General features: G+C 34.3%; 5 protein-coding genes across 5 annotated transcripts; 3 read left to right on the top strand and 2 right to left on the bottom strand.

Moving 5' to 3' along the window:
• Window positions 1-311: 311 nt before the first annotated feature.
• TrAFT101_004038 (uncharacterized protein) lies at window positions 312-1,301 on the top strand (the record flags this gene model as incomplete). Its single annotated transcript, XM_066127053.1, has 3 exons — window positions 312-474; window positions 560-811; window positions 874-1,301. The coding sequence occupies 3 exons, from the start codon at window positions 312-314 to the stop codon at window positions 1,299-1,301; spliced, it is 843 nt and encodes a 280-aa protein (XP_065983161.1).
• Window positions 1,302-2,362: 1,061 nt separating this feature from the next.
• On the bottom strand, window positions 2,363-4,489 carry TrAFT101_004037 (uncharacterized protein). The gene is made up of 5 exons (XM_024901647.2): window positions 4,345-4,489; window positions 3,471-4,256; window positions 3,101-3,415; window positions 2,879-3,045; window positions 2,363-2,822 (listed from the first exon to the last, which is right to left on the bottom strand). The coding sequence occupies exons 1-5, from the start codon at window positions 4,417-4,419 to the stop codon at window positions 2,660-2,662; spliced, it is 1,506 nt and encodes a 501-aa protein (XP_024766186.2). The 5' UTR covers window positions 4,420-4,489; the 3' UTR covers window positions 2,363-2,659.
• A 3,534-nt stretch (window positions 4,490-8,023) lies between these two features.
• On the top strand, window positions 8,024-9,751 carry TrAFT101_004036 (uncharacterized protein; the record flags this gene model as incomplete). The annotated part of the gene is made up of 1 exon (XM_024898928.1): window positions 8,024-9,751. One exon carries the CDS (start codon window positions 8,024-8,026, stop codon window positions 9,749-9,751), a length of 1,728 nt encoding a protein of 575 aa, XP_024766187.1.
• Window positions 9,752-11,808: 2,057 nt separating this feature from the next.
• Window positions 11,809-12,455, bottom strand: TrAFT101_004035 (uncharacterized protein; the record flags this gene model as incomplete). Its single annotated transcript, XM_024909257.2, has 2 exons — window positions 11,809-12,210; window positions 12,294-12,455. 2 exons carry the CDS (start codon window positions 12,453-12,455, stop codon window positions 11,887-11,889), a joined length of 486 nt encoding a protein of 161 aa, XP_024766189.2. The 3' UTR covers window positions 11,809-11,886.
• Window positions 12,456-17,186: 4,731 nt separating this feature from the next.
• On the top strand, window positions 17,187-18,266 carry TrAFT101_004034 (uncharacterized protein; the record flags this gene model as incomplete). The annotated part of the gene is made up of 1 exon (XM_024906131.2): window positions 17,187-18,266. One exon carries the CDS (start codon window positions 17,187-17,189, stop codon window positions 18,264-18,266), a length of 1,080 nt encoding a protein of 359 aa, XP_024766190.2.
• Between the last annotated feature and the right edge of the window lie 9,122 nt (window positions 18,267-27,388).

Genomic DNA, 27,388 nt, shown 5'->3' with positions numbered 1-27,388 from the left:
ATTTGGAAATAAATGCCGGGGCTTTCTTGACAAACGTGGCCAGGAACGTGCACTTCTTTGGCCCCGAATCCCGACTTACGTCTTGACAGCTTTAGTATCATGACTGAAAGACGCGCGTATCGCATAGCCTCCAAGAAAAGGAGAAGATGTCTTCCATCGCGTTGGTATTTAATAATGAGAGAGCATCGTGAAGGGCCTCACGCTTCAGAGTAAATATCTTTCTCTAGCATTCGTTACTTTGCTTTCTTTTTGTTTCTCCCTTTCTTTTTTATATCATTTTTTTTTCACTTCTTCTGTAGTTACTTTGCAAAATGGGTAACGGTGATAACTGCAACCCAAACTGGAAGGATGCATCCTTTTCCTATTACAAATATGTCCCGTCTCTTGCTGCCGCAGGGATATTCACCGGCTTCTTCTTTTTAGCATTCGCCGGTCATTCATTTCGAATGATCAAAGCGAGGGCTTGGTTTCTAAGTCCGTTGGTAATAGGATGCTTATGTGTGTGATATATAGGGACAGATGCTACTTACTAGAGACATGAGCTAACAACTCATAATAGTCGAGGTCCTTGGTTTCGCCGGCAGAGCAGTTTCGGCAAATCAAGAGCCAGGATGTTGGACGCAGCCGCCTTATCTTGTCCAAACATTATTCATCTTGTTGGCTCCGGCATTATTCGCAGCTTCCGTTTATATGACTCTTGGACGAATTATCGAGGTCGTGGACGGAGAAAAATATGCAATTATCAAACGAAGATGGCTTACGAAGATATTTGTTTGCGGAGATATCGTATGCTTTCTTCTCCTCGGTGGCGGTATGATTCAAATTCTTTAAGCCCATTTTCCACTTTCGCCTAGATATCTAACGTTGCTGTAGGTGGTGGCATGCTGGCCTCTGCAAAGACGAACAAATCAGCATTCGACTTGGGCAACAATATCATCATCGGCGGACTTGTGCTGCAGCTGCTGTGGTTTGGACTTTTCGTTGTGATAACTCTCCTATTTCACCGTCGAATGATGCTCTCCCCGACAGCCCGAAGTTACCAGCCAGATATAAAATGGAGAAGTTACCTCCACGCTCTATATGTTGCCAGTGCACTCATTATCGTGCGGAATATTTTCCGTCTTATTGAGTATTGCCAGGGAAGCAATGGCTATTTAATGACTACAGAGGTCTTTGTCTATTGCCTCGATGCCTTACCGATGTTTTTGGTTGTTGCTTGGTTTCTTTGGAAATATCCTGGAGAAATTAGCGGACTCCTTCGAAGAAAGGAGTTATATGACGGTTCAATGCATGAGATTTGAATGCAAGAAATATCCATTGCAGCATGGATGCTTTGTCAAAAGACCTTTTTGCAGAGTTTTTATACTTGAAATGCATTCGGGCAGCTCTGCACTCATGCTTGATTGAAGGAGCCGCTGTTATAATTCGAGATACTTGACAAGGCATTAGATATTAGACACTATTGTAGATGTTAGACATCGAATATTATTTTCAAAAAATGCCACTATCTTGCGGTACGTTATGATTTCACTAACTAGAAGCAGCCATTCAAGTAAGCTTCTTACACTTGACATATCTTATTATAATTCTCGAATGGTCTCAACGCTGTGCAGTGTACGAATTTTCCAAAAGTCCTGGAAGCCTTCGCCTTTGTGCTAGCTCCATTCCAAACGTCCCACATTCACTAAGAGTTGTTATACTCCTTTTTGGTTCTACTGTACTAGATATTCTAACTTCTACTCAATGCCCAGTCTCGCTCTTATTAGAGCTACCCAATAACCATAATTCTCGAACACTTCCATGAGAATACTCTATATATGGACTCAATGTGAAAAATTGTTAATTTTTATCTACTACATTTGCCTTCCAATTTATATCCATTGGTGACCCTTCCATACCGAAATTGTGCCAAGCCCCAATGATGACCTTTCGTTCGCCAGGGGAAACCATGACTCTAAAATCTGTGAGACAGCGTAGACAGGGCTTATATATGCACTTTCCTGGGCGTCTTAAAGCCGAACAAATTCCATATTCGATCATAGTGATCTCCTTGAAGAGGGTGATCTCTTCAAGCCAACTTATTGAATCACATCGCCACGAGGCTTCGATATTGGACCGATGTACTTTCTGATTGGCAATACGCCTTTTATCTTGGCGAGAATATCTGAGATCGCTATCCATCAAACCCAAATGTGGGCAGATAGGGACATAAAGAGAACGGTTTTTTATAAGCTGCTTCGAGCGTAGACCGCCTTCCGCGGGGGGATGTTATGTGATCTCGCGAAGATCGCAAGTCACGGTTCTCAATGTACACATGTATACAATACTGTTATGTCGGTAGACAGCCATATTGATAGAGGTAGTCTGGTGACTATTTGTATTTAAGTAAGCTGCGATGGCGCCGCTATGCTAGCAAGGTCTATAGATATGACTTCATATAATCTTTCACGGCCAACTGACAGCACTCATAATACCACCAGACTCTTTATTACAAGTAGCTTGAATACTGGAAAGTATTCTCTGATATAATACAAGATATGGAATCAAGTGAAGCCCTAAATATTTAGATTAAAAACGTCTTCATGAAAAGAGCAAACCATTGCTTGTACATAAGACAAATTAATTTCCACAGCAGCATAGACCGTGCAATGTCCATGCACTATACAATTACTCTTGGTTTTATATAAATATTAAGATCTGGTTTTTGCCAGAGCGTGTAAGCCTTGTGTTCCTCATACCAATTTTTACTATCAGGATGAAGGCTGATGTCGAAGTTCCACAAGATCTTTGCCAAAATTAAGCGCATTTCGGCATATGCAAGACTAAAGATGGTTAGATTGACAGTCGCTGATTTGTTTGGGAGAGTATAGCCACTCACTTCTTCCCAATGCAATTTCTTGGTCCATATGAAAATGGCTGAAGCGCTTCTTGGCAATCATTCGAAAACCGGGCATCGCCCAGCCATCGTTCCGGAATAAAGGAATCAGGCAAGGTGAAATTCTTTTCACTGTGATACGTTGGCCATTGCCAAATGCCCAAAATGGTCTATGTATTTGTTAGAGCTGACAAGCCAGCGTCTTTGACGGGAAACAATACTAACGTTTTCTGGAACGTACTGTCCGCATATCATATCGCCACCAGGCTGCGCTTTGCGTGGTATGGTAGCTGGGACAGGAGGATACATGCGAAGCGTTTCTTGTAGCACGGCCATCATATAGCCCAGCTTCTGCACGCTGAGAAGATCAATCTCAGCTTCGCTTGAAAAGCTCGATCGCACTTCGTCTATCGTCTTTTGCAAGATTTCCTGGTGGGTCAGTAGCATATAGGTGACTCCAGATAAGGTCGTTGCAGTTGTTTCCGATCCGGCAATAATAAGTAGACTTGCATTGTCCACAAGCTCTGGATAAGAGAATTTCTGCGCAAATTAGTAACAAATATGAATCAGCGAATTAAACTTATAGAAGACATACCATGTCTCCCTCCCTTTTCGTCATAACTTCCATAAAATCTGGTCGTGGGTTAGTGTCAGCCAATCTTTTATTGACCTTCTCTTGTGTGAGTTGAAAGTGCGCATGAAACTTTTTGCGTGCTTCCTTTGGAATAAGAAATTGTATCAGTCTTTCCCCAAAGGGAAACCGGCGCAGAGCGTTGTTGATTGCGCCTCCGCGAATTCTTTGGAATACTAGTGATACCCAAGGGTGGTAGTCAGAGTTTTGCAGGCAACCGAATGGTTCTCCAAAGGCCAAGTCGCCGATGATGTCAAACGTCGTCCAGTTATACCAAGATGTCATCTCCATAGGCCGATTGCCATCGTCACAGGTCTCTCGCAGTCGGTTAATCAACATGTCGACATAGCCTTGTATAAGAGGTTGCTGATCCAACATTGCTTGGGCTGAGAAACCATGAGCCAATGTTCTTCTCATTCGCGTATGGTTTTCGCGATCGGCGCTGATTACACTGTGCTGCTGTGTCCTCCAGAAGATTGGATCTTTGCCGTTCTCTCCCTGGCCGCGTTTTCGGTGGCCCATGATATCATTCCAGGCAGCACCATTGCAGTAGGCCAGCTCGTCAGGCGCCACACGCACAATATCTCCATAATGCTGATGTAATTCGAGGATTTTCCGGTGAGACATGCCAGAGAAGATCATACGCGTGTATGGGATCCGAGTTGCGGCCCATAGCCTAGGGCCTGGGTACTTTCGAAGGGGATGGAACCAGACATTATAGATTGGGATTGAAATAAGATATACATTCCCCTTTCTCGACTACGTTAGCCCTAGTGCAGATATCATGGTATAGGGAGATTGAGGAAATGGCAAACGATGTAGGCTAGGGTATACTAACAATAACAATGAGCCATAGCACTAGAGCGAGTCCAGGCGGCAGGTTAAAAAACAGAGCCTCGGCAGCCAACAGCATAACGATGTCTCTATATTTGCCTTGACTGTTCCGTATATTCCCCGAGTTCGATATAGGTCTACTGTCCGAGTGGAGAGAGCGAACACTTCTTATATCACTTTTGGATACGACTGCAAGGGTGTGTGCATAGTTGGTCCATTGCGGGGCCTCCGAGGAGACTTGGTTCAAGTTTTATAGTCACCACGCAGTCGATTAGTCTACAATGTTGTAACTTGTAAATTGCACACCCCACCATTTACACGAGACAACATTGTGCCTAATAACCGGCGGGCCTAAGGAGATGGGCATTTCAATACCTTGTCCTTGCTCAGTACATTATCTACGATGGATCTCGGATCAATTGTTCACAAATCATTTATCGAGGCAAGACTACCGATATAGAAAGCTGCTCAGTGTTGCTCGCCGACTGCTTGGTAGCATCTTACGCAATTGGCTCCAAGAACGTTGCGGGGAAAATGATGTCGTAAGGAGGTGGGAGGGAACGTTAAAACGGCCTTCCGATCTGGCAAAGCTTAAAAATCTAGCTAATTAGTGGTCTTTTCACCAGTTTGCTCGAGTTCGAATGTGTGTATACAGAGTTTGCCTTTAAGCGCCCTAAGCTGCCATCGTTGCGCCCGCATCTCGGTTGTAGACTACGATAACGCCGACGCCGGGTGAAAAGATAATTCTCTGCAGATGGGCTGAACAAATATATTCCACCCGCTGTTAGCGGCGCCAATCATAAGATAAAAGGTGTCTCTTATTGACGCTACTGCTCTCTCTTTGAATCACTGTCGTCAGGTCTTGAGTCAATCGAGGATGCAAAAAGTGCCGTCCCGCAAAGGCTAGAATGTCTCACCTCCCATTGCTCCTATGGAAGATGGGGCGTAAGCAAGGGAAGGTAGCTAGTGGTTTCTCCATTCTAAAATTTCGTTTATCTTGGACGAAATGATTCGTTTGTTATCAACCGAAAGCGTAAGGCAGAATTTCGCTAGCAAAAACGAAAATAGCACAGCTTTGTAGAACCAAAAACGATGCGTTTCCTCTGGTATTATAACGAAACTAAGCATAAAAATTTGGCTTAGTTGGTAAGTTAGTGACTGGTTTACAGCACTAGGTGTATACGATTGACATACTTCCACAAATGGCAGAAACATTTCGATATGCGGACACTTCACGGTGCTATGTGCGGGTCGGGATCAGCTGAGCCGATCTAGCTTCACATGCATCGCCCTGAAGAGCCCACCTTTCCAGAATTTTGGTAGGGCCGAGCCGAGGTCTCGCCAACTAGAGAGTGGAGTACTCATACAGGTACTCCGTACGCATCGATATTCTTACACGGAATCAAGGTAAGACGAGGAAGCCCTGAAGCCAGCGAAGGACAACAAAATAGTTCAATACAACGGGTGGCGCCGTGAGACTCGTATGGTCTAGGTGGTGTAAGCACCTGATTTAGACTTTGCCTTGATCTTCGGGTCACTCTGTCTTATGTTTGGCTTTGATTAAAGTAGTGGTGCCGCGACTAATTGTCAGAAAATAGCTGAAAATAAAACCGAAGATAGGCCCACCCAGCATTTGTATGCCGCAGATAATATTAGCATCACGGCTATCCATGGCTATAGCTAGTCCTCCTTCTTTGACCAATACAGACCCGCGAGTCGCATCTTTACCTACGCTTGCATGGATCCTGATCTCGTCTGGCGGTTGCTGTATGCATTGTATCACACGGTTCGCAACGTGGCAGGTCTACCTAAGAGGCATATATGGCACCCTTCTCTTAAGAGTGCTAGTATATGCCCTCATTCGATCTATTTCTTTACAAATCCGAGAATTAGCAACAAGACAGCGCAGATCGACCTGATATTGAATCAAAATGCTTTGCAAGCATACTGTCTTTGCTCAGTGCCGGATAAGTGACGCAACCAGTATGGTTAAACTGGAGACGTATCTTACCAGAGCAAGTCTTCTAAAAATATAATAGTATATGGAGGCCTAACACATTCATGCTTAATAAATTATCTTCCATCCCGAAAGACTACTTATGCAATTGTGAAGACATTCTCTTTGAACTTTGGTACAAAGTGAATCTCTCTCAGGCCGTTATTTCCTGAACACTGGCAATATCTACACATCTCTCTCTAAAATCCTTGGCGATCTCAAACGCTAATTCTACTCACCACTTTGCTTCTTCTATTATCATATTGAAAAGAAGCATGTTCCATTGATTCCTGTTCACAATGGTGCCTGGGATGAAGCGAAGTTGTGACCGTACGTACCGCCAGAGTTTTTCTGCCTTCCTCGTCTGTTAAAGCATCACGCCCTTGAGCCGCACACTGCTTAAGAAACTTTTATCCAATAATCCATTAAAGGTAATCCCACTGCGTAGTGTGCTAGATGCCAATTTGTATCAGTGCCTTTCGCCCCTCAATTCCAGGCTCAGTCTCAATGCTCAGCAGAAGAGCGCAAAATTCAAGTATTTGAAAATTGGCGTGGTCAGTAGATAAAGTGGCGTGATTTTGTTCAAAAAAAAAAAAAAAAAAAAAAAAAAAAAGTAGCTGCCTCTAGTGCTCCGTGCTGGTTAAACGAGGCATAGATATAGGCATGAGTCATCTTAGTGGTTCATATTATCGATTTGAATTCTCCGTGTGGTCGAGTCGAGGTGAGTCAATAGTCATGCTTAGTATAGTTATATTCATGTGGTAAGCTTACCAGCTTCCAATTTCAAAGTCATCACCCTGTTTACCAACAGTATCTTTGGGTATGCTGTCGAGTAAGCATGAATGAAGCTGGTCATCCTAACTAACTTTCATGGTGACATTTCGCACGCTCAGTAGCCTCTACAAAGACTCCTTTTCAAGAGAGTATACATACATCTATGAGCTTAAAGGGCTGCATCAATGGACTAATGACTATAATTTGGCCTATGAGACTGATTTCAAAGCATCTGGTATGATATAAAAGCCTTGCCCAATATCATTGCGCACTACATGAGTAAAGCCAAAATTGCAAGACTTGATAATAAGCCGTCCTAACACTTCTTCTTATCTTAGTTCTTCTAGCCTTCCATTTATTCATAATAAATTGAGAAAAGTCTCCGAGCTTCTTTAACTGTGGCCAAGCATTATACTAATATCGCCAGTATCATCTGCTCCATTAGTCTTCAAGTTGTTGCTATCAGCGCTATTAGCTTTTAGTTTGTTGTTACCCCCACAGGATTCTAACTCTATACTCATTTTTAGGTGCTTGATTAGGCCCCCTTTTGCTCCATCTGCCGAAGATGTCCTGATTTTAAGTTGCCCAATCGGGAACCCCATCTGCCATTGAAGAAGCCTTCGATATATACGCCGCATTGTATTTCTAAGCTGTAAAGCCTGTTTAAACTTTTTAAGCTGTGGTGCGTCATCAAATGTATATAAAATAGTAAACAGGGTTAAGAAGTAGAATATTATTCAAGGTATCTTTTCAACACCTATATATGCATGCAATTAATCTCGCCGTGCTAGGGTCCCTATCTTTACCTTCCTCGCTCGTAGGCAACTCAACCACCAAGCTCAGGAAGTATACCAAATACTCGCAACAGCACCCTCATTACAAATAATGCAACAATCGTAAACTTTACAACGAAATGTACGACCTTATTCGCGACGCGCCTCTTGGCCAGGCGATTCGTTTCCTCTCAGGAAAGCGGCTGTTTAAATATCCAGAAGAGGATGCAGGCTTTGTATTGCCACCGCAGTATACGGCACGACTAAAAGAAGAGAAGTCCAATGTCGGAAGCTCGCCAGACCAGGGGATATTTGATGATACCCAGACAACTCAGCATCGCTTAGGCGATATCGAAAATATTGGGGGTGAGTGGATGGATGAGCATGATGTTCATGGTGAGCGAGAAATAGAACTGCAGCGCACGAAATCCGTTCCAATTGTTCCCGAAAAAACCAATGACGGCGTCGTCCTTGTTGATTGGTACACGACCGATGATCCTGCGAACCCACAGAATTGGTCAAGGCTCAAGAAGTATTGGATCACTGGTGTGCTTTGCACCTACACATTTGGCGTGTATTGTGGTGGACCAGTATATGTGGCATCAGCCTCAGGGGTTGAGCAACGCTTCAGCGTAGGCCCTGTTGCTTCTAGCCTGGGTCTTGCACTCTATGTGTGTGCTTTTGGCGTGGGTGATCTGATCTTCTCCCCTATTACCGAGATCCCTGTTGTTGGGCGCAACCATGTTTATTACATGACCTATATTGTCTACTGGGCGCTCTCATTCGCTCCACCGGTCATCAACAGCTTCGGTGGTCTGATAGTCCTGCGATTCTTATTAGGATTCTTTGGTAGCCCAGCGCTTGCTAATGGCGGAGCTTCTGTTGGTGATATATACAGCTTACTATACGTCCCTTATGGTCTCTGCTGGTGGGCTTTTGGAGGATACCAAGGCCCTTCCATAGGACCATTGATTGGTGGTTTTGCTGCTCAGGCAAAAGGCTGGAGGTGGCCAATGTGGGAAGTTGTCTGGCTTTCGTCAATCATCCTAGTGCTGCTTTTGGCTCTCATGCCCGAGACATCGGCGGATAATATCTTGTTACGCCGCGCACGCCGTCTTCGCAAACTGACCGGCAACCCTAATCTGCAGTCTCAAAGTGAGATCAACCAACGACACATCAGCACGTACAGCATTGTCAAGACTGTCCTCATCCGACCGACTGAGATTATGCTTAAAGACCCTTCTGTCTTCTTCATTCATGTCTACACAGCATATTTCTACGCGGTTTTCTATACATTTTTCGAGGTCTTTCCGCTTGTCTTCCCGGTTATATATGGATTCAACGAAGGCGAGACTGGACTTGCATTTGTATCATGTCTTATCGGCAGTACAACCGCTTTATTCTCCTACTTTGCATACCTTTATTTCTATATGATTCCAGATAATATCAAAAACGGCCTGCGAGCGCAAGAGCATAGACTTGTACCGGCGATCTTTGGCTCAGTTTTCCTCCCAGTGGGCTTATTTATTTTCGCCTGGACAGCCAGGGAATCAGTTCATTGGATCGTGTGCTTAATTGGCGTTGCTCTCGTTGTGTACGGAGAATTTATCGTCATGCAGTCGCTGTTCATCTATCTGCCAATGTCGTATCCGCAATATGCTGCATCTCTTTTTGCTGGTAACAGTGTTTTGAGATCAACTCTTGCTGGTGGCGCCGTGCTTTTCTCCCGGCCATTGTTCGTCAATCTGGGAGTAGCTAGGGGTGTTTCTCTGCTGGCAGGTATAAGTGTTGCAGGTATCATTGGAACGACTCTGATCTACTTCTTTGGCGCGAAATTGCGAGCCAGGTCTACTTTTGCCGCCAGCTAAGTCGGTTTGCCGTATAATGCGATAGTATGAGAAGATGATAATCAAGAGGATGATATGGAAGGTGTGGAAATAAGGGGAAATAAAGGGAATAAAGGAGCTGCTCAGAAGAGCCGTGTGGTTGAAGAGATATACAGATAGGAAGCTAAGTGAGTAATTATAAATTAGATGCACAAGTTATTTAACTAATGGGTTGGTCCGGCGTTAATGGATTTAGCTAATACAATATGGTTATTCTCGCATTTATCGTCGGTCTCTGTATTAGTGAATGATATTAGAGGGCATAGTGTAGGTCATGCAGTATCATGTTATTTGGATCTGGGCGACGTAATAGCTCACTATTGTGGATGGTCCCGGTATAATATTCTATCTGTATCTCTTCCCCTCTTTCTATGTAGCCTTACAATTCTATGAATGTAGTTTTTATGCTTGCGATTGATTTGGTTGCCGAGAAGAGATAGTAATGCGACGAAGAAACTCAAAGAAAGCAATGCGATGTATTATTATTTTATCAGTTTATGTAAAAAACTACCGCTTGATTCATAAGTGCATGCGTATAACCCTCGTGTTGCAAAGAGGATAAGCGAATGCTTGGGCAAGTATACAACTCGGGCATTTTTCTGACCTGGTCTTCGAGATGCGCCATACTTTGGCAGAATGTATAACATTATATCAGAGTATTATAATAATTACGAAGTACGGACCTAGGTGATTAAAGCTTTATATCCGAACGATGCAATAAGGGTCGGAGTTTATGGAGAAAAGTCAATCAGAGAAATCAGCTTACGTTGGTAGCCGCCCGCATGGCCGTGCGGTTATGCAGATGTGTACAGCTCCTATAATCGACCCCTACAGCAATTTAACTTTTTTTTTTTTTCTTTAAAAAAAAAAAAAGGTCATCTCTTTTGTCCTATTCGAGGTGCCCGACTTCCAGGTGGCCCGACTTCCACATCCCGACTTCCACATCCCGACTCCCAGATCCCCGACTTCCTGATACTCTGGACAGGGGTTGTTCACGAAGAACGCTGTAGCACGGTAGTGTAACATGGTATTGGTTGGTGGCGGCAGTAAGCGGACATGCATCCAACTCCAAAACAACCTTTTCAAACTGGCAGTTCTCCGCTCGTTGCTATAGCCATGATTTTCCGATTAGTAACCATAGCCGTCAGCCGGTTAACAATTCGATAACTTCATAAATATACCTAGACATGATAAATAAGAATGTAATTAAATTATAAATACGGCCAAAATCTCTTCCAACATACTGAAATATCTAAAGCATTAAAGTTTATTAGAACTCACGAAGCCTCTCTAAGAGTTTACAGAGACAAATTCCAGGTTTTGAATCGGTGAATTTAACTACTATGCTCGAGTCAAGTTGTCTATGTGGTGCAAATCGCATCTCTTTTGAGGGCGATATTTCTGTGAAGGTATTTATATAAGCTTTCGCTCTCTTTCTGCCTTGCTAAATTGAGTTATTCTTAGATGCGATGTCACTGTATTGACTGCCGCAAGTTTTCTGGTTCTACAAATACCAACAACATAGCTCTTCCTTTAGCGGGAATGAAGATTCTGAAGGGAACACTCAAAACCTACACAAAACAAGTCGCCACTGGTAATAATATGACAAGTCACTTCTGCGGAGATTGTGGGTCAACATTATATCGTATTTCGACCTTTAATGAGGGAGTCGCCGCGGTGATGATTGGCGGAATTGATGGTTTGGAAACTATAGAAGATGGTAAAGCACATGTCGAGCTCTTTGTGAAGAATCGACCAAGTTGGATGGCACCAATTCAAGGAGCCAAACAAGTGGAAGGAACGTGGCTTCCGGATCATGAGAGCTAACTGAGACATGAGAGATTTTTTTTGATATATTACCGTTGTTTTGTATCATATCTGGTGAATTGGAAACTCGTCCTAATGAGAATTTCACTAGAATTCAAGAAAAATAGGTCTGTAATGCGAAGGCTGAATGCAGGGTCTTATCAGTGTATGAAAAGAGTAAACAGCTCAAGCTTATAGAGACACAAAGCAACTATAGAATATAGATAGAAGAGCAGCAAATCATCTATTTCAAAAAACAACATATCACAATTATATGCATTTAATGGGTTATAATTACTGATCCACTCTGTTTACTCTTTTCCAAGCCGTATTCTATCTTCATCTGTTGGAGGCCGAGCAGTGTCGGTCAGGCCACAAATCTTCCACTCAATTTTCTGCGGCAGGTTTTCATCCCAAGCCGCTTTGATAAGAGTAAAGCAATTAGTCCCAAGGTGGATGAGAGCACCATTGCGCGTAAACCAGTATAGCGTCCAAACCATGGCGAGGTCGCGATCGATTAAGACCGTAGGCTCGCCATCAAGCCCTTCTTCGAGCTCTCCGGCCTTGATCGAGTCCCATGGTATACGACCTGCAAAATCGAGCGGAAATTGCTCATGTTCAAAGCCCTTATTTACCTAATACTTTTATAATTGTTAATATCATGCGTCTTCAGAGAGAAAGTGCCATAGCATCGTTACAAAATGAATTTGATACTTACCATAGTTCGGGCATGGCATGCAGTTCCATGGGGGGCAAGAGTAGATAACATTTGATCTCGTCCTGCTGCACCGGGAACCTTTAAGCTCTCCAGAATTCGGATGCATAGGTCGAGAACTTCTCGCTTATCGGCGCCCATAACTGGTTGTGACGAAGGTTCCATGCTGGAATCTATAAGTACAATTGTATTGTTTAAAGAGTTATGGGTTGATGAAGATGGCCAGCAACTGGAGAACAAGTGGGTGTTCTCGCTACTAGTAGTGACTAAGAGCAATGTTGCGGAGCACAGAGAGCAAATGAGTCCAAGGGAGCTTGCTAGTGTGGGATGGAAATAAGGCGGGTTTGTAAGAAGTGCGTGAGCTATTACGAACGATAAACGAAACATAGCGTCGAATAAATTCGACGTTTACAACTACACGCCATGAAAACTTTATTATTATAAACGATGTCTTGTCAGTCGCATGACAGAGTTACAGCATTTTCCGCCTACGACTAGGTACTTCAAATGGCGCTCTTGCTTTGTTCGGACAGGCGGAGTTACGGCCAAGGTACATAAAACGAGTTGGACACTAAGCTTTATGATGGCTAAACGTCGAATGAGGGTCAACGACTAGGTTTTTGAGACATGCTGTAACGAGCAAAATCACCATTTTTGAAGAGGGGTGTTGAAGAATTGGAAATATTTACTTCAGATTTCAGAAAAGGGAGGTTAAAGCACTACCTTTAATTATAAATCACATCTGATATTACATATGTAAGCGGAGCTAGCGCGCCGTTTTCTATTAATTACGGGATCGCGTCCTGTGAAGCGACAAATACATGTGCCGCATTCCCCCGCAAAATTCGGCAGTGGATATCACCAGAATTAAACCATGTTTTGGTCAAAATAACCAATAGGATAACTTATATATCCTAGCATCATACTTTTAAAAAAAAAACACAGCCATCCGCTACCGAGTTTTGTGAGGGAATGCGGTATATACACTGTGCCCGATTAGAACATCTCGTCAGATATTTCCTTGCGAGGGGACGTCGAGTTGCGCTAAGCCACTGGGGAATTGCTCATGTCATTTACGCCTTGGTTGTAGTACACGGCTTCAATAAGTCGAACCCATGTACTATTAGCATTTCGTCTGCTAGTTTCGATGATGATATTGATGTTGTGCCGTTAATGAGAGTGAGAGGTGTAGCTACATACCACATGATATATTCACTTAGTCTCGACTCCCATGTGGCTTGCGTGGGTCTTTACCAGGTTGTTACCAGCAATAGGGTCTGTCAACGGCTATGCCAAATATGGAGACAGAGAGATACGGAGAGCCATACGGAGAGCCCAGGCTAGGCTTATGTCACTTAAAAGTGACACGTAAAAGTGTAAAAGTCCAATTATAGCTCTATATAATGTCACGTCAACAGTGGGGCGCTGGCTGCTAGAACACTTTCTATGATCTGGCAGAACCCACATCAGTTAGTGGGACATTTGTTCAACCGCCTTCTTCCACTCAGAACGAAATCTATGCAAGTAGAGTAGTACTAAAGCTCGGCAGTCGGCCGAGTAAAGTTGGTATTGCCGATATTCCGTATTAGTAGTAGGTCTTATATTAGACTTGTCTAACCGCAGTTCATCTATTTGTCATTATATAGTAGGTAGTAAACAGTGAAACATGACTTTATTTTAATTTCAACCTCACCGGGCTCATTCCACGAAGAATAGAACTGGGTTATTGACAAGGCGGGAAAGCACATTTAAACTTACTTGCGCACATCCAGATGCATCCTCAGAAACTCAGCTGACCAGATCGCTATCAAAACCATGAAGCGGGGACAAGTCAAGGGCCAATTAATCTAGCCAGCACTGTCTCATTCCCCCAAAGAAAAAAAAAGCCGCTGCTCTACCTAAAGGTCATTTTATGTAGCAAATTTGTTCTTATTTTTTTTTTTTTTTTTTTTTTCAAAATGAGAAAAGCTCATTCCATCTTCATCTTACGGCACCAGGACAAGATCGGCGTAACTGATAATCCTGGCTTCCTTCCTTACCTGGAAGGTCAGCTGCAAAGCCTCATCAAAGTATATTTACTTCTATAAGCAAGAGAAGCAACAGCACAACCGTATTACACCGCTCTTTTGATAGGGTACCGCTACTTTATATTACTAGGCGCTATGACTAGTCTACATTATTTCTCATTCTACTCAGCTATATGTCGTTCGTGTATACTAAACAGAAATACTATTTTCTCTCAGGGGCAGGGAATTCCCCTGTACACTCAGCCTAGAAATCATCACTCAAACACACCGCAAACTGGCTTACTCTGCGACTGGATGTCAAGACCACGAAGCAAGAACACGTCAGAACATGCCTTGTCTTTCTACCCAACCAGCTATTAAGGAAGGTGCTAAAGGTGCCAACTCATTTAGCACTATCCTAACTCATAACTCTTGCAGTACCTTTACTAGCTGGTACCAGGGAGAGAGTATAAATACAATCAGTTGGCTGTGATTCTCTTGTTTTCATTGCCTCATTACTTACTCTTTCATCATTCTAATTCCAATCGTTTAAAAAAAGAATATTCGACCAAAAAGATAATCTTTTGAAGCCTTTTTTTTTTTATTTAACCGCTTCCTTACGAAACAATGCGTGTCATATCGCTCATCCTTGGAGTCATTATCGCCACTGCCGTTGCTGTGCAAGTTGAATCGCCACAAGCTCTTGGAGAGAGACAAGTTTGTTCTTGCGTAGAGGGATGTTGTCAAAGCGACCAGCCAGCCAGTGGCTGCTCTAATTGCGAAAGCTGCTGTTGTACTCAGTTGGGCTGGTGTTAAATCCGGCCTCATATCTTGGAAACTGTCGGCAGGACGAGGGCAGATAAAGAGCAACGTGGAAGAGGATTTATGTTATTTGGTGCAGCATCGGGAGTCCAATCTAAAGACTATGTATACAGCTTCAATCTCTGGAAATTGTCTTGTTAAAGGTTTTGCCCAAAAGATGGATTTTCCCTTACCCGCGAACAAATGTTGAGACAGGAATACAGGTTGTTATATCGCAGAGAGAAGGCCCTCGTTTTTTATTATTGATTTGCAGGTAGCCCCTCCCCTGGAGAAATATTCATTCCCATGTGTCACCAGTCTAGGTTTTCCGGTTACAGCACCCACATATAGGTACATGTAGGTAGTAAAATTTTAATTTATATCCCCTCGCCCCAACAAACTAGGCAAGTCGAGCGTTATCCGTTTTCTGGAGTCTATCAAATGATATGTACTGAAACAAACAAACAACTCACGTAAAGTAAAAAAGTCAAGAGGATGACAGCTTGAGCAGTGGCGGGAGTGGTTGGTTCATATACCTTGCAGTGTCATGTCGGTATGTGCGCACCATCTTCAACAGCAGCCGGCTCTAACGCTCTCGCACGTTGTGTATAATTTAGACAATCTCTTAGTCTTCCCACTTTCATCATTCTCATTCTATCAATATGATGTGCCTTACTGTAAGGTAGAAATATCCCAAATCTCTAAATTCCTCCAAATGCCAGTTTTATTTTAGGTCGCGAATAACGAGGCACTCAAACTGCGTATGTAGTTAGACCTCTTAGACATCGCCGCGACTAGCGGTGTGTATTGAAGTAGCTGAGATGAGGTGCATCATGTTCCGTCAAGGTACTCCCGCAAACTCTTGGAATTATAACAAATCTCTGAGCACTCTTACGTAGGTTACACCTAGCGCTATCACATAGGACAGATGCTCAGACCGGAGCGTCCAAAACCTCCATACACGCCAATTGCCATGATTTTGAGATCTATGGGGATACCAAATGGAGCTCAAAATCACTCTTATAGCCCTCGCTCTCAACGTTCACACCAACACAATTCTACTCCCGACCGAGCCCTAGCCTTGATCTATATAAGTGTAAGGTCAGGAGACATCGGTACGGATATGTTTGTTAAGGCCACATTGTATTTGATGATCGTGAGTTAACTCACGAGCATGGCAGAAGCGAGAATTGGCAACGGACCAATTGTTGCAACCTCGCTTTGCGCATCGTTGGCTGCCAGCTGCTTATCATCGGCAGTGCTGCTCGTGGTTGTACAAATTTCGGCTGAACAAGTTTCGGCGAACATGAGAGGGAATGGGCAAATAGCCAAATAAGGGCGCTTTGACCAAATGAGAGGGGGGGGGGGGGGGGGGTTTCTTTTGGATTGAAAAATTAAAATTATTGTAGGTGAGGTGTCAGATGCGGCTGAGGAAAACGTATGTGTGAGGGCATATACATATACCCTTCTCTTACTTCAGTATACGGTTGCACAGGTAGAATTTGTGTGACGAACCGGACACTTACTATACCCCGATGCTTGCTCTTTTTTCGTGCCAAGCCGGATTGGACGAAAATATCTAATCCTCATCACAACACAGCTCAACATTCATCACATTCGTCACAATCGTTTTCAAGCCGCAAACTCCACGGCGTCAAAGCTTTGTATTTTCACAAGCCTCCTGCATCAACATCATTCGCACCATGGCGTCCAGATTCTTCAGCTGCTCAGTGCCTGATTGTGAAAGACCGAGTGTCAGAGCAAACGGCGGTTGCAATAGCTGTAATCGCCACTTATGCCTCACCCACTTGTCTCGTTCTTTCCATACGTGTGACGAGGTACGACATACCAGTTCCTCCCCCTTTCATTTATCACAGCACAGCTTGAGTTACAACCAAAATACAATGCTGAAACGTAGTTGGGTGAACAGACTTTGGATGACGTAGCTTATGAGTCGCAAATTGCAGCCGAGATCGATCGTCTCCGCTCTCGGATCAACGATGCGGCCGTATGCCAACTTGCGTCCAGACTGAATGGCGGTCGAAGTTGTAGAATTGAGCACTCGTCCAAGGTTGGACAGGGCGCTCTCATGGGAAGCGCCAACTATCATGCCCGCATACGCTTCCAAGACGGCTCCCCCTCGTGGCTCCTTCGAGTTCCACGAGTGGTAAGTTTCGCCGTTGGTCTTCCCATCCCGTTAGCAGACTATCTAATAACCAGCGAGTACGCCACATTGAAATTTCTCGAAACCACTTCAGTGCCAGCACCTCGAGCTTTCAACTATGGTGTATGCAGCAATGGGACAGACCATGGTGTCGGCGTGGCTTTCCTTCTTATGGAAGAGCTACCAGGAAGACCCTGGACAGGCCAAGGAGTGTCGGGTACAACGGCCACTGACGACGAGAAGGCCAGGATTTGGAGTGGCCTCGCCGAGATCCTGGCTGAGTTAGAACATCACCCCTTTCCCAAAGCTGGGTCACTGTGCTTCCAGTCATCCAGTGTCGAAATTTCGGCCGTAGCGAGCGACAGATTCGTCGTCCTCACTCCTAATGGCCCATTTCATAACTCAACAGCATATTATACTGCTTTTGCTGAGCAGTACTTGACGCTGATTGCAGACGGCCAACTCTACACGGAGTATCCTATCAATGCGTACCTAGTATACCGCTTTCTAAAAGACAACGTGTCACAGCTAGCCGAACAAGGAGGAGAAGCGAAGCCATCAGAGGAATTCTTTTTAAAGCACGTCGACGACAAAGGCGACCACTTACTTGTCGACGATGACCTTCACATCACAGGCATTATTGACTGGCAGATGGCACGCGTCGTACCACGACGTGAAGCCTTCGGTCCGTCGCTTGTTACTGCCGACATGAATGCATTGTGCGGTGGTAAGGTCTCGATCAGTACCGATGATGTGGCCTTGACGGATGCACTGCGGCAAAAGGGCCTCTCTTGGATTACCAGCTGCGCGATCAACGAGAAAGCCAGGAGGTTTTTCTGGGGCCTGGCCTTGGAATCCGAATGGTTGAATGCGTTGCCATTGGCAATCGCGATACTAGAAGTCTTTGGTGTCAGCCAAGATTGGGCACAGTGGAGGGAGACGGCACTGAAGGAATACGAGACTGACGAGCGTCTAAATGGCCTTGTCTCGAGCATCTCACGCTGACTCGACAATGGCTGCTGGATTGCTCTCGGGTCTGATACAAGAGAGCATGCCGCTCGCCACAATGGATTTAATGGCATTCGAGGGCTGTGAATAACGGCACCAATCGTGGGCTAGCATTCTCTTGGTTCCACCAAGTCGCTTCCCTTACAGGACGCCATCTAGGTTCGCTAGGAAGAGCAAGCTGGAACATGGCGCCGCAACCAATTTTCAAGAGCGTCGCCTTACCTAGTCTAGTATACATAGATCTAGAGATCAAGGAGAAAAAACACATGTTCTTTAACCAGTTCTTCAGTAACACATGCTACATGAGCCGTCGCCAAAAAAAAAAGCACTGGAAGATGTCATGGCGTCCAAGACCACCACCTAGGTACCTTGGTAGAAATTACAATCGACCACTTCATACGAGGCCTACAGCACACTTACTTTACGTAGTAAACAGGAGAGAATGAAAGAGATACATTGATAAATAAAACAATGAACTATCGACCACTTTGCTAGACTTCAAGACGAAGAATGGTATAAAAATATCCCCAGGCCCGGGATTTGAACCCAGATCTGCCGCCCCAAGGGCACGGTTCCGCGCTGTAGTCATTCCCGTGTGTCACCAGCTATGCTACCGTTGCACCAGCCTGGGTCTGTTTGGTTGTAGTACCTAGACCTAGATTCAGGTAGCAAAGTTTAACTTATAACCCCTCGCCCCAAAAGACTACAAGGCAGGCGAGTGTTATCTGTTATCTGGAGGCTATCAAATGATACATATATATTGGCGCATATTAAAGTTGTGCTGGAGCAAACAACTCATGTGAAGTAAAAAGTCGAGAGAAATCACAGCTTGAGGATGGGAGTGGTTGGTTCATACACCTTGCCAAGTGCTTTACAAGAAAACAGGGACCCGCAAGATAAATATTGACATACATAAGGGCCCTATTACCGAGTACAGGGGGTTTATCTAGCGCAGTCGGTGTGTGAGTCCCTTGGTCCTGTGTACATTTCTCTAGGCCGATTACATGTAGGTATCTCTCAATCCTCTAGCTTGCGCACAACTGTAAATGTTCTGTTCACACCACCACTTTCTAGGTACTAAGTAGTATGGCCCGCTTTGCTTGTTCAGATAGGTAACTGTTGGTATAGTATAAAATAGATCCTCCATATATAAAGCTATGTGGATAGATTGCTTTGCTTACGCCGCCAATGACACTACCACCTCAAGTCAGGTCCGTAACAGGAATTTTGATCCAGGCATTATCGCCTAATTCAAAGCTGTTGTCATTTGCTATGGTAGGCAGAGACAAAACTTAAAATCTGGTATGTTGTAACATCTAAATATGCTTTCAAGATAATTTATCCCCCTTTGAGTACTGATAGATGACTATTCCAAGTCAGACTAAGACATTTCTATTGTTAGCTTCCTCTTAAATAGGACATAACTAAACTCCAAATCCTACCCTATTTAATATTATCGCCGCCTACATTAACAGTGCAAAAATTCCAAAATGCTTATACTATTTGGAATTGGTCAAATATATATGCTATATTACTTTATAAAGGAATAACTTACTATATAAAAATAAAATATTTATATTTATTAAATAGCTTAGTGTTGGGTATGGTGAGGTACCTGACCGTAGTATAAACCGCTGTATAGTGTATTATATAGTGTGGTTAAGTATACTATACTGTATATAATTAGTTTTAAGTAGTAGATAGCTTAAATAAAAGAATTAAGCATCTTTAATTATATAAAATAGAACTATAATAAATAATAGTAATTATATATTTATATAATTATTAATATAATATTAAATAATATTTTTTTTTTTATTTTTATTATTATTATTAAATAATATTAAATATTACTATTATTAAATACTATTATTAAATTATAAAAAACTATATTATTTATTAATTAATTTATTTTACTTAAATTAAATATTTTAATATATTATTAATTATAGCCATTAACTTTAATATATTTATAAAATAACTTAAAATAATACCTTTACTTTAAAATAACTTAAAAATATTATTTAAATAAATTAAAGGTTTAAAGACTTTAAGAAAAAAATTTTATACTTTTTTTATTAAATAATAAGCTTAGTATTTTAACTTAAGTAAATTAAATAGTTTAATATTAAATAGTATATTAAAATTAAATAAAATAAAATTAAATTAAATTATTTAAATTATAATTACTTAACCTTAAGCTTTTATTATATTATTAATATAGCTTATTTACTTTATTTAATTTATTAATATATATTAATAAAAAAAGCTATTAAACTTAATAAAATAACTATATATTAGCATTATTAATTTTATTATTTATAACTTTTTAAGAAAATATAACTATAGACTTTAGCTTTATTATTTAAATAAAAAAAATTAAATAATATTAATGTTATTAACTTTATTTATAGAAAGTAATATAGTAATTATTTTATTTAATTCTTTAAATAATAAAAAGATTTTATTTACTATAGTTATAAAACCTTTTCTTTTTATTTTTTATTAAAATTAATTTTTTTTTATTAATTTATTTTTTAAATTTTAAAACCTTTTACTTTAGCTATAATAATCTTTATATTTAAAAATTATTTAAGATAATAAAGCACTATATATAATAAATAATCTATATCTATATATATAAATATTATTATTAAACTTTAAAGAAATAGCTAGTAATTCTTTAATAGTACCTTTAGATAATTAAATAATTACTAGCTTTAATATAAAAAATAAAACTACCTTTTTTTAATTTATTTTTTTAATATATTTATTTAATAAATAATTTAAACTTTTATTTAAATACTTTATAAACTTAACTTAAATTAATAAAAAAATATAACCTAAAGATAATTAAAAACTATTAAATATAGAATACTTTAATCTTGCAGTAATTAATAATATAGTAGTTAATAATATAGTTATTTAAAATTAAGTTAATAACTTTATTAAAAGTATTTAAAATAATATTATAATTAATAAATAAATTAAATTAAACTTACTTTAACTTTTTTATAGTCTTATATTAAATTAGTAGATATTAGTAGTTTAATTAATTAAAAAGGAATTTATAAAAATATTTATATAAAATTAAATTATAATACTTTACTGCTAGTTTTACTTTAATTATATAAATACTATTATAAAATTAAATACTTTTTATTATATAGCTTAAAATTATAAAAATAATTTTAATATTAAATAATAAATAATATTATTTTTTTAAATTACTTAAGTAATTAAATTTAATATAATAAAATAATAATTATTATAACTATATCTTTATATTAATTTTATTATTTATAAGTTTATTTTTAAATTATTTTTTAATATAATTATTAAAAAATATTTAAAATATATTTAAAAAAAGCAATAGGTTTAAATTACTATAATTATATTTACTATTAACTTTAACTTTAATATTAAAATTATATATTATAAAAAACTAATAATACTTTTTACTATAACTGCTTTTATTTAATTAAACTTAAATTAAGTAAAATATATTAGCTATTAATATAATAGCTATAAGTAATTAAATAAACTATATTAATACTAAAATAATTTAAAATAAAATATATATAGTAAATTTATTAAATTTAAAACCTTAAATTATTAATATTAAATATCTTTTTTTTATAATTAAAGGTAAATAAAACTATTATATTAAAATAAATATAAATAAAACTATAATAATATATATTAAAAATAATTTTAGTAAAATAAAGAATATTTTTTTTAATAGCTTAAATAATTTAAATATATATACTATTATTAATTTTCTTTTTAAAACTTTATTATTAACTTTATAGAAAATAAAACTAAAGATATATATATTACTATAAATAATGCTAAAGTAATAAATATTAAATATAATTTAAAAAAATAAAGTTATTAATTTATAAAAAAATTTAATTTATTTAAAAATAAATATTTTTATATAGCTTATAATAAAACTACCTTTACTTATATTATATTTTCTTTTATAATTGCTTATATTATATTAAATATAAAATTAATATTATTTTTTAAATTAAATTAAATATAATTAATATTAAAAGAAGCTTATAAGCTTTAAATTTACTATAAATATAACTATAAATTTATATTATAAATAACATTAATATATTATATTTATTTAAATATATATATATTATTAAAACCTTTTAGCATTAAATTTAATAATAAAAACTTTAAAAAAATTAAGTTAACTAAATTATTTTAAATAAAATTAAATAATATAATATTTATATTTTATATTAAATTAATTATAAATAATTAACTATAAACTTTATTAAAAATTATAAATCTTTATTTTAAATAAAATTAAGTTATTAAAGTATAATAAAACCTTAAATATAGTAATATACTAAAATATAAATATACTTAAGTTACTTTAAAGTTTAACTTAAATAAATTAATTATTATAGTTATAGTTAATATTAGCTATTTTAATATATTTATTAATAAAATATAATTAAAAATTTTTTTTTTTAATACTTAATTATATAATTTTAATAAATTAAATATTATAAATATAGTAAATAATTTACTTATATTAACTATAAAAGCAAGATTTAATTTTTATATAAAAAAATAAATAAAAAGTATATTAATTAATATATATTTTTATATAAAAGCTTAAGTAAAGCTAGTACTTAAATTAAATATATTTATTAATATAAACTTCTTTAATAAATATAATATTAACTTTATTATTTTATAATAATATTTTATAGTAGAAGTAGTTTATAAAGTAATTATTTTAATTAAGATTTAATATAAAAATAAATTTATTTATAAATAAATAATTATATTTAAAGGCACTGTTATTATATTATACTTAAGTATTTATATATTAATATATTATATAAAACTTAAGGAATTAAATTTATATAATATTTAATAAATATATTATTTTATATTATAGATAAATAGTATTATAAATTATATTTATACTTTATAAATACTTAAAGTTATATCTAGCATAAGCTAAGTCTTTATTATTAATAACTTTAATAAACCTTTTATTTTTTATTAAAAGTAAAAAATTAATATATTTTTTAATTATAATAATAATAATTATTTTTATATTTTAAAATCTTAAGTAAGTATAATACTTAATATATATAATAACTTTATAATATATAAATTAAATAAATCTTTATTTAATAAAATACTAAGCTTTATAAATAAAAATATAAATATAAAATATTATAATATTAATTTATGCCTGCTGCTAAATAAAAAATATAAAGCTATATTTAAATTAATTAATATTTTATTTAAAACTATAGTAAATAATATTTATATTTATAATAAATATATTTAAAAAGTAAATATATTTTAAAAAATTGCCTTTAATTATAATATTTAAAAGAATAAAGATATTATATTTTTTTTTAAAGAAAAAAAATATATATTAATTTTATAAATAATTAATAAAATTAAAAAATATATATTTAATTATACCTTTTTAAATTAAAAAACTAAAAATACTTAAATAATATAATAAATAACTTTTATATATAAGGTTAAGTAAGTTAAATAAAATAATTAATATTATTTAATTATTTAATTTTTATAGTTTAGTAAATAGTAAATAAATAATAAAAAAGCTAAATAATAGTAAACTTATAACCTTTAAATAAAATTATTATATTAAATATATATTTTATATTATTTTAAAAAAATATTATTAATTTTTTTTAATATAAAAAATATATTATTATATTTAATACTTTAGCCTTCTTTTATTAATTGCTTATTTATAGCAAGTATAAGAACTATATAATATTAATTAATTTATATAATTTAAAAATATTTTATATAATTATTATAAAATTTAAAAATAATCCTGTATTTATTTAAAGATTTATAAACTAAAAACTATACCTATATTAAAAATTTATTTATATATATATAAATAATATTATAATATTTAGTAATAGTTTTAATAAATATTATATATATTTATATATAGTTTTTAAGTTATTTAAAAACCTTTAATTAGCTATAAACTTTAAAAAGTTATTTATTAAATACTCTTTAATATACCTGCTTAAATTTTAAGTTAATATATTTAACTTTATAATAATAAAAAAATAAATTAAAGTAATAGTAAATATTAAAATATTAATAAACCTTATAGACTTAAAAATATACTTTAGTATAATAATATTTTTAAGAAAATTTATTTATAAATTTTAATAAAAAGTATAATTACTTAAAAACTAAAAGATATAACTTTTTATTAAACTTTATAAATAAAGCTAAAAAATAAATAATATAAATAAAAAAGTTTAATACTTTAAACTTTTAAAAGTTATTTTTATATTTATTATAGCTAAAAAAAAAGTATTTTAAATTTTATAAAATTACCTTTTAAAAAAGCTTTAATTATATTATTATAATTTAATAAAACTACTTTTTTTTAAAATAAATACTAATAGTAAAAGATTTAAGGTATTTTTTTTTTATATAAAAAATAATATTTAAAATAAAATAATATTATATTAAAATATATAATTAATTATATTCTTTAATTAATTATTTTTTAAATTAAAATAAAGGTATAAATTAATTAAACTAGAATTAATATACTTTATATAAGCTTACTATTTATTAAAAACTATAATTTAATCTTTTAGTTATTTTATATAAGTTTTTATAAATTACTTTATAATAAAAAGAATATTAAAATATATATTAATTAAAACCTTAGACTTTTTAAAAGCTAATTTTTAATTAATAGTTATATTAATATATTTTAATTAATTTTACTTTAATATATATTATATTTTTAAAAAAATAAACTTTATTTTTAATATACTTTTAAAGCTTTTTACTTTTTATAACTAGCAGCATAAGGTAAATTAAAAAGAAATATCTTTTAAAGAAGTATATAATAAATTAAATAATATTTTTATTAATATATATTATATAATATATACCTTTAAAATTAACCCAGTTTTAAAAGCCTAAATTTTAAAAAAATATAAAAAAAATAAAAAATATTATAAAATTATTATATAATTTATTAATAATATAAATAATATTAAACTTTTGTTTTTTATAAAAGATAATTTTCTTTATTAAAAAAAAATAAATAATATTAATAAACTTTATATTTTAAATAATTATTTAAAACTTATTTTATTAATTATATATAATAAATAATTTTATATAAAAATAAAAAAAACTATAGCTATACTTAAAGGATTTAATATTAAGTATATATTAAAAAAAGTATAATAATATATAAACTATTGCTTAATTTACTTTAAATATAGTATAAAATAAATTAAACTATTAAAGGAACTTTAATTTATTATATTTTTACTTTAACTATTTTATATTATTACTATAGACTTTATTATAAAATTATCTTTAATAAATATATACTTTTTTTAATAACTTTTTAACTATAATTTAAAAATAAACTTATTGCTTATTATTATTTATAAATAATTTTATAAAATTATTTTAATTTTAAGCTTTATATAATATAAAGTTAAATAATAAACTTAAATATTTATTTAATTTCTTTTACTTTATAATTAAAAAATATCTAAAGTTATAGTAAGTAATAAAGACTTAAAATTTATAAATAAATTCTAGAAGGTATTTTTTTAAATAATAAATATAAAACTTATATTTAATATAAAATATTATTTTTAAATAAATAATATATTAAAATATTAAAATTAAATAATAAAAATTACTATATAATATTATATAATAACTTTTAATATATTATAAATTAATATAATACTAGCCTTATAATTTAATTTTAATAATATAATTAATATATTTATTAAATAATTTTTAAATAAACTTTTAATAAACTTTAAGCTAAAAGAAATTTTAAACTTATTTAATAAAGAGGTTATTATAAATAAAGAAGCATTAAATATATTATATTAACTATATATAGAAGATATAAAATAGCTTATAGCTAAAGTATAAATATTTATAAAATAACTATATAATAAAAAGTATAATTTACTATAATTTTAAATAAATATTAATATATATTTTAAACTATATAAAGAATATACTTTCTTAAGTAAACTTCTTTATAAATAGTTTTAATAAAAAGCTAGACTTTTTAAAATTATTAATAAAATTAATTTACTAATATATAAATTAAAAATATTACTTATTTAATATATTTATAATATAGTATTAATAATATATTTTTTACCTATATTAAATATAAATAACCTATATTATTATAAACCTTTAAAACTTAAAAGAATTTAAGTTAATAAAGAAAAATAATATAAAATATAAAAAATTATATAATATAAAATAACTAAAAGAGGTTAATATTTTTAAATAAAATTTTTTATAAAATAGAAAAACTATAAACTAAAGGATAATTAATAAAAAAAATACTTTAAATTTATTTAAATAATAAAAGAATTTATTTACTAATATAAATAATTATATTTAATAATAAAAAATATCCTTTAAATATTATATATAGAAGAGGTAGATATTATTTTAAAAATTAATATTATAATATAACTGCTTATTAAATGCATTAAGCTATAATAGCTAGTAAAATTTAATTACTTTTTATAATTTAATTAATATTTATATTAATATTATCTATATATATATATATAAGTTTTTTTAACTTTTTTTTATATTTTAAAATAAAAATAAAATTTATTTTTATATAAAAATATATTAATAAAAATATTTTTATATATAAAAAATTAAAATATAAAAAAAAACTATAGTTTTAATATTAATAAAATTACTTAACTTTATTTTATATAAAAAAAGGCTAAAGTAATTAAAGAAATAATATAATATAATTATAAAAGTAATTTATTAATATAATTTTAATATAAATATTAAAGATAAAAAAAATATATATAAAATGCTTATAATAAATGCCCTTTATATAATTAATATAATATTAAAAAATTATTTAATTTACTTTATAATAACTATAAAAAAAGCAATAGTAATATATATACTTTAAGTAAAAACTTAATTAAAATAAAGTAGCTATAAAGACTTTAATATTAAAATAACCTTTATTATTTAATATATTAATAAAAAGCAATAATATTATTTACTTATAATAATATAAACTTTATTAA

Source organism: Trichoderma asperellum, chromosome 2 (assembly GCF_020647865.1).
Source record: "Trichoderma asperellum chromosome 2, complete sequence".
In the NCBI taxonomy this organism is placed as follows: domain Eukaryota; kingdom Fungi; phylum Ascomycota; class Sordariomycetes; order Hypocreales; family Hypocreaceae; genus Trichoderma; species Trichoderma asperellum.
Note: the sequence above shows the minus strand (reverse complement) of the source record. Positions and strands in the feature narration are given on the sequence as shown.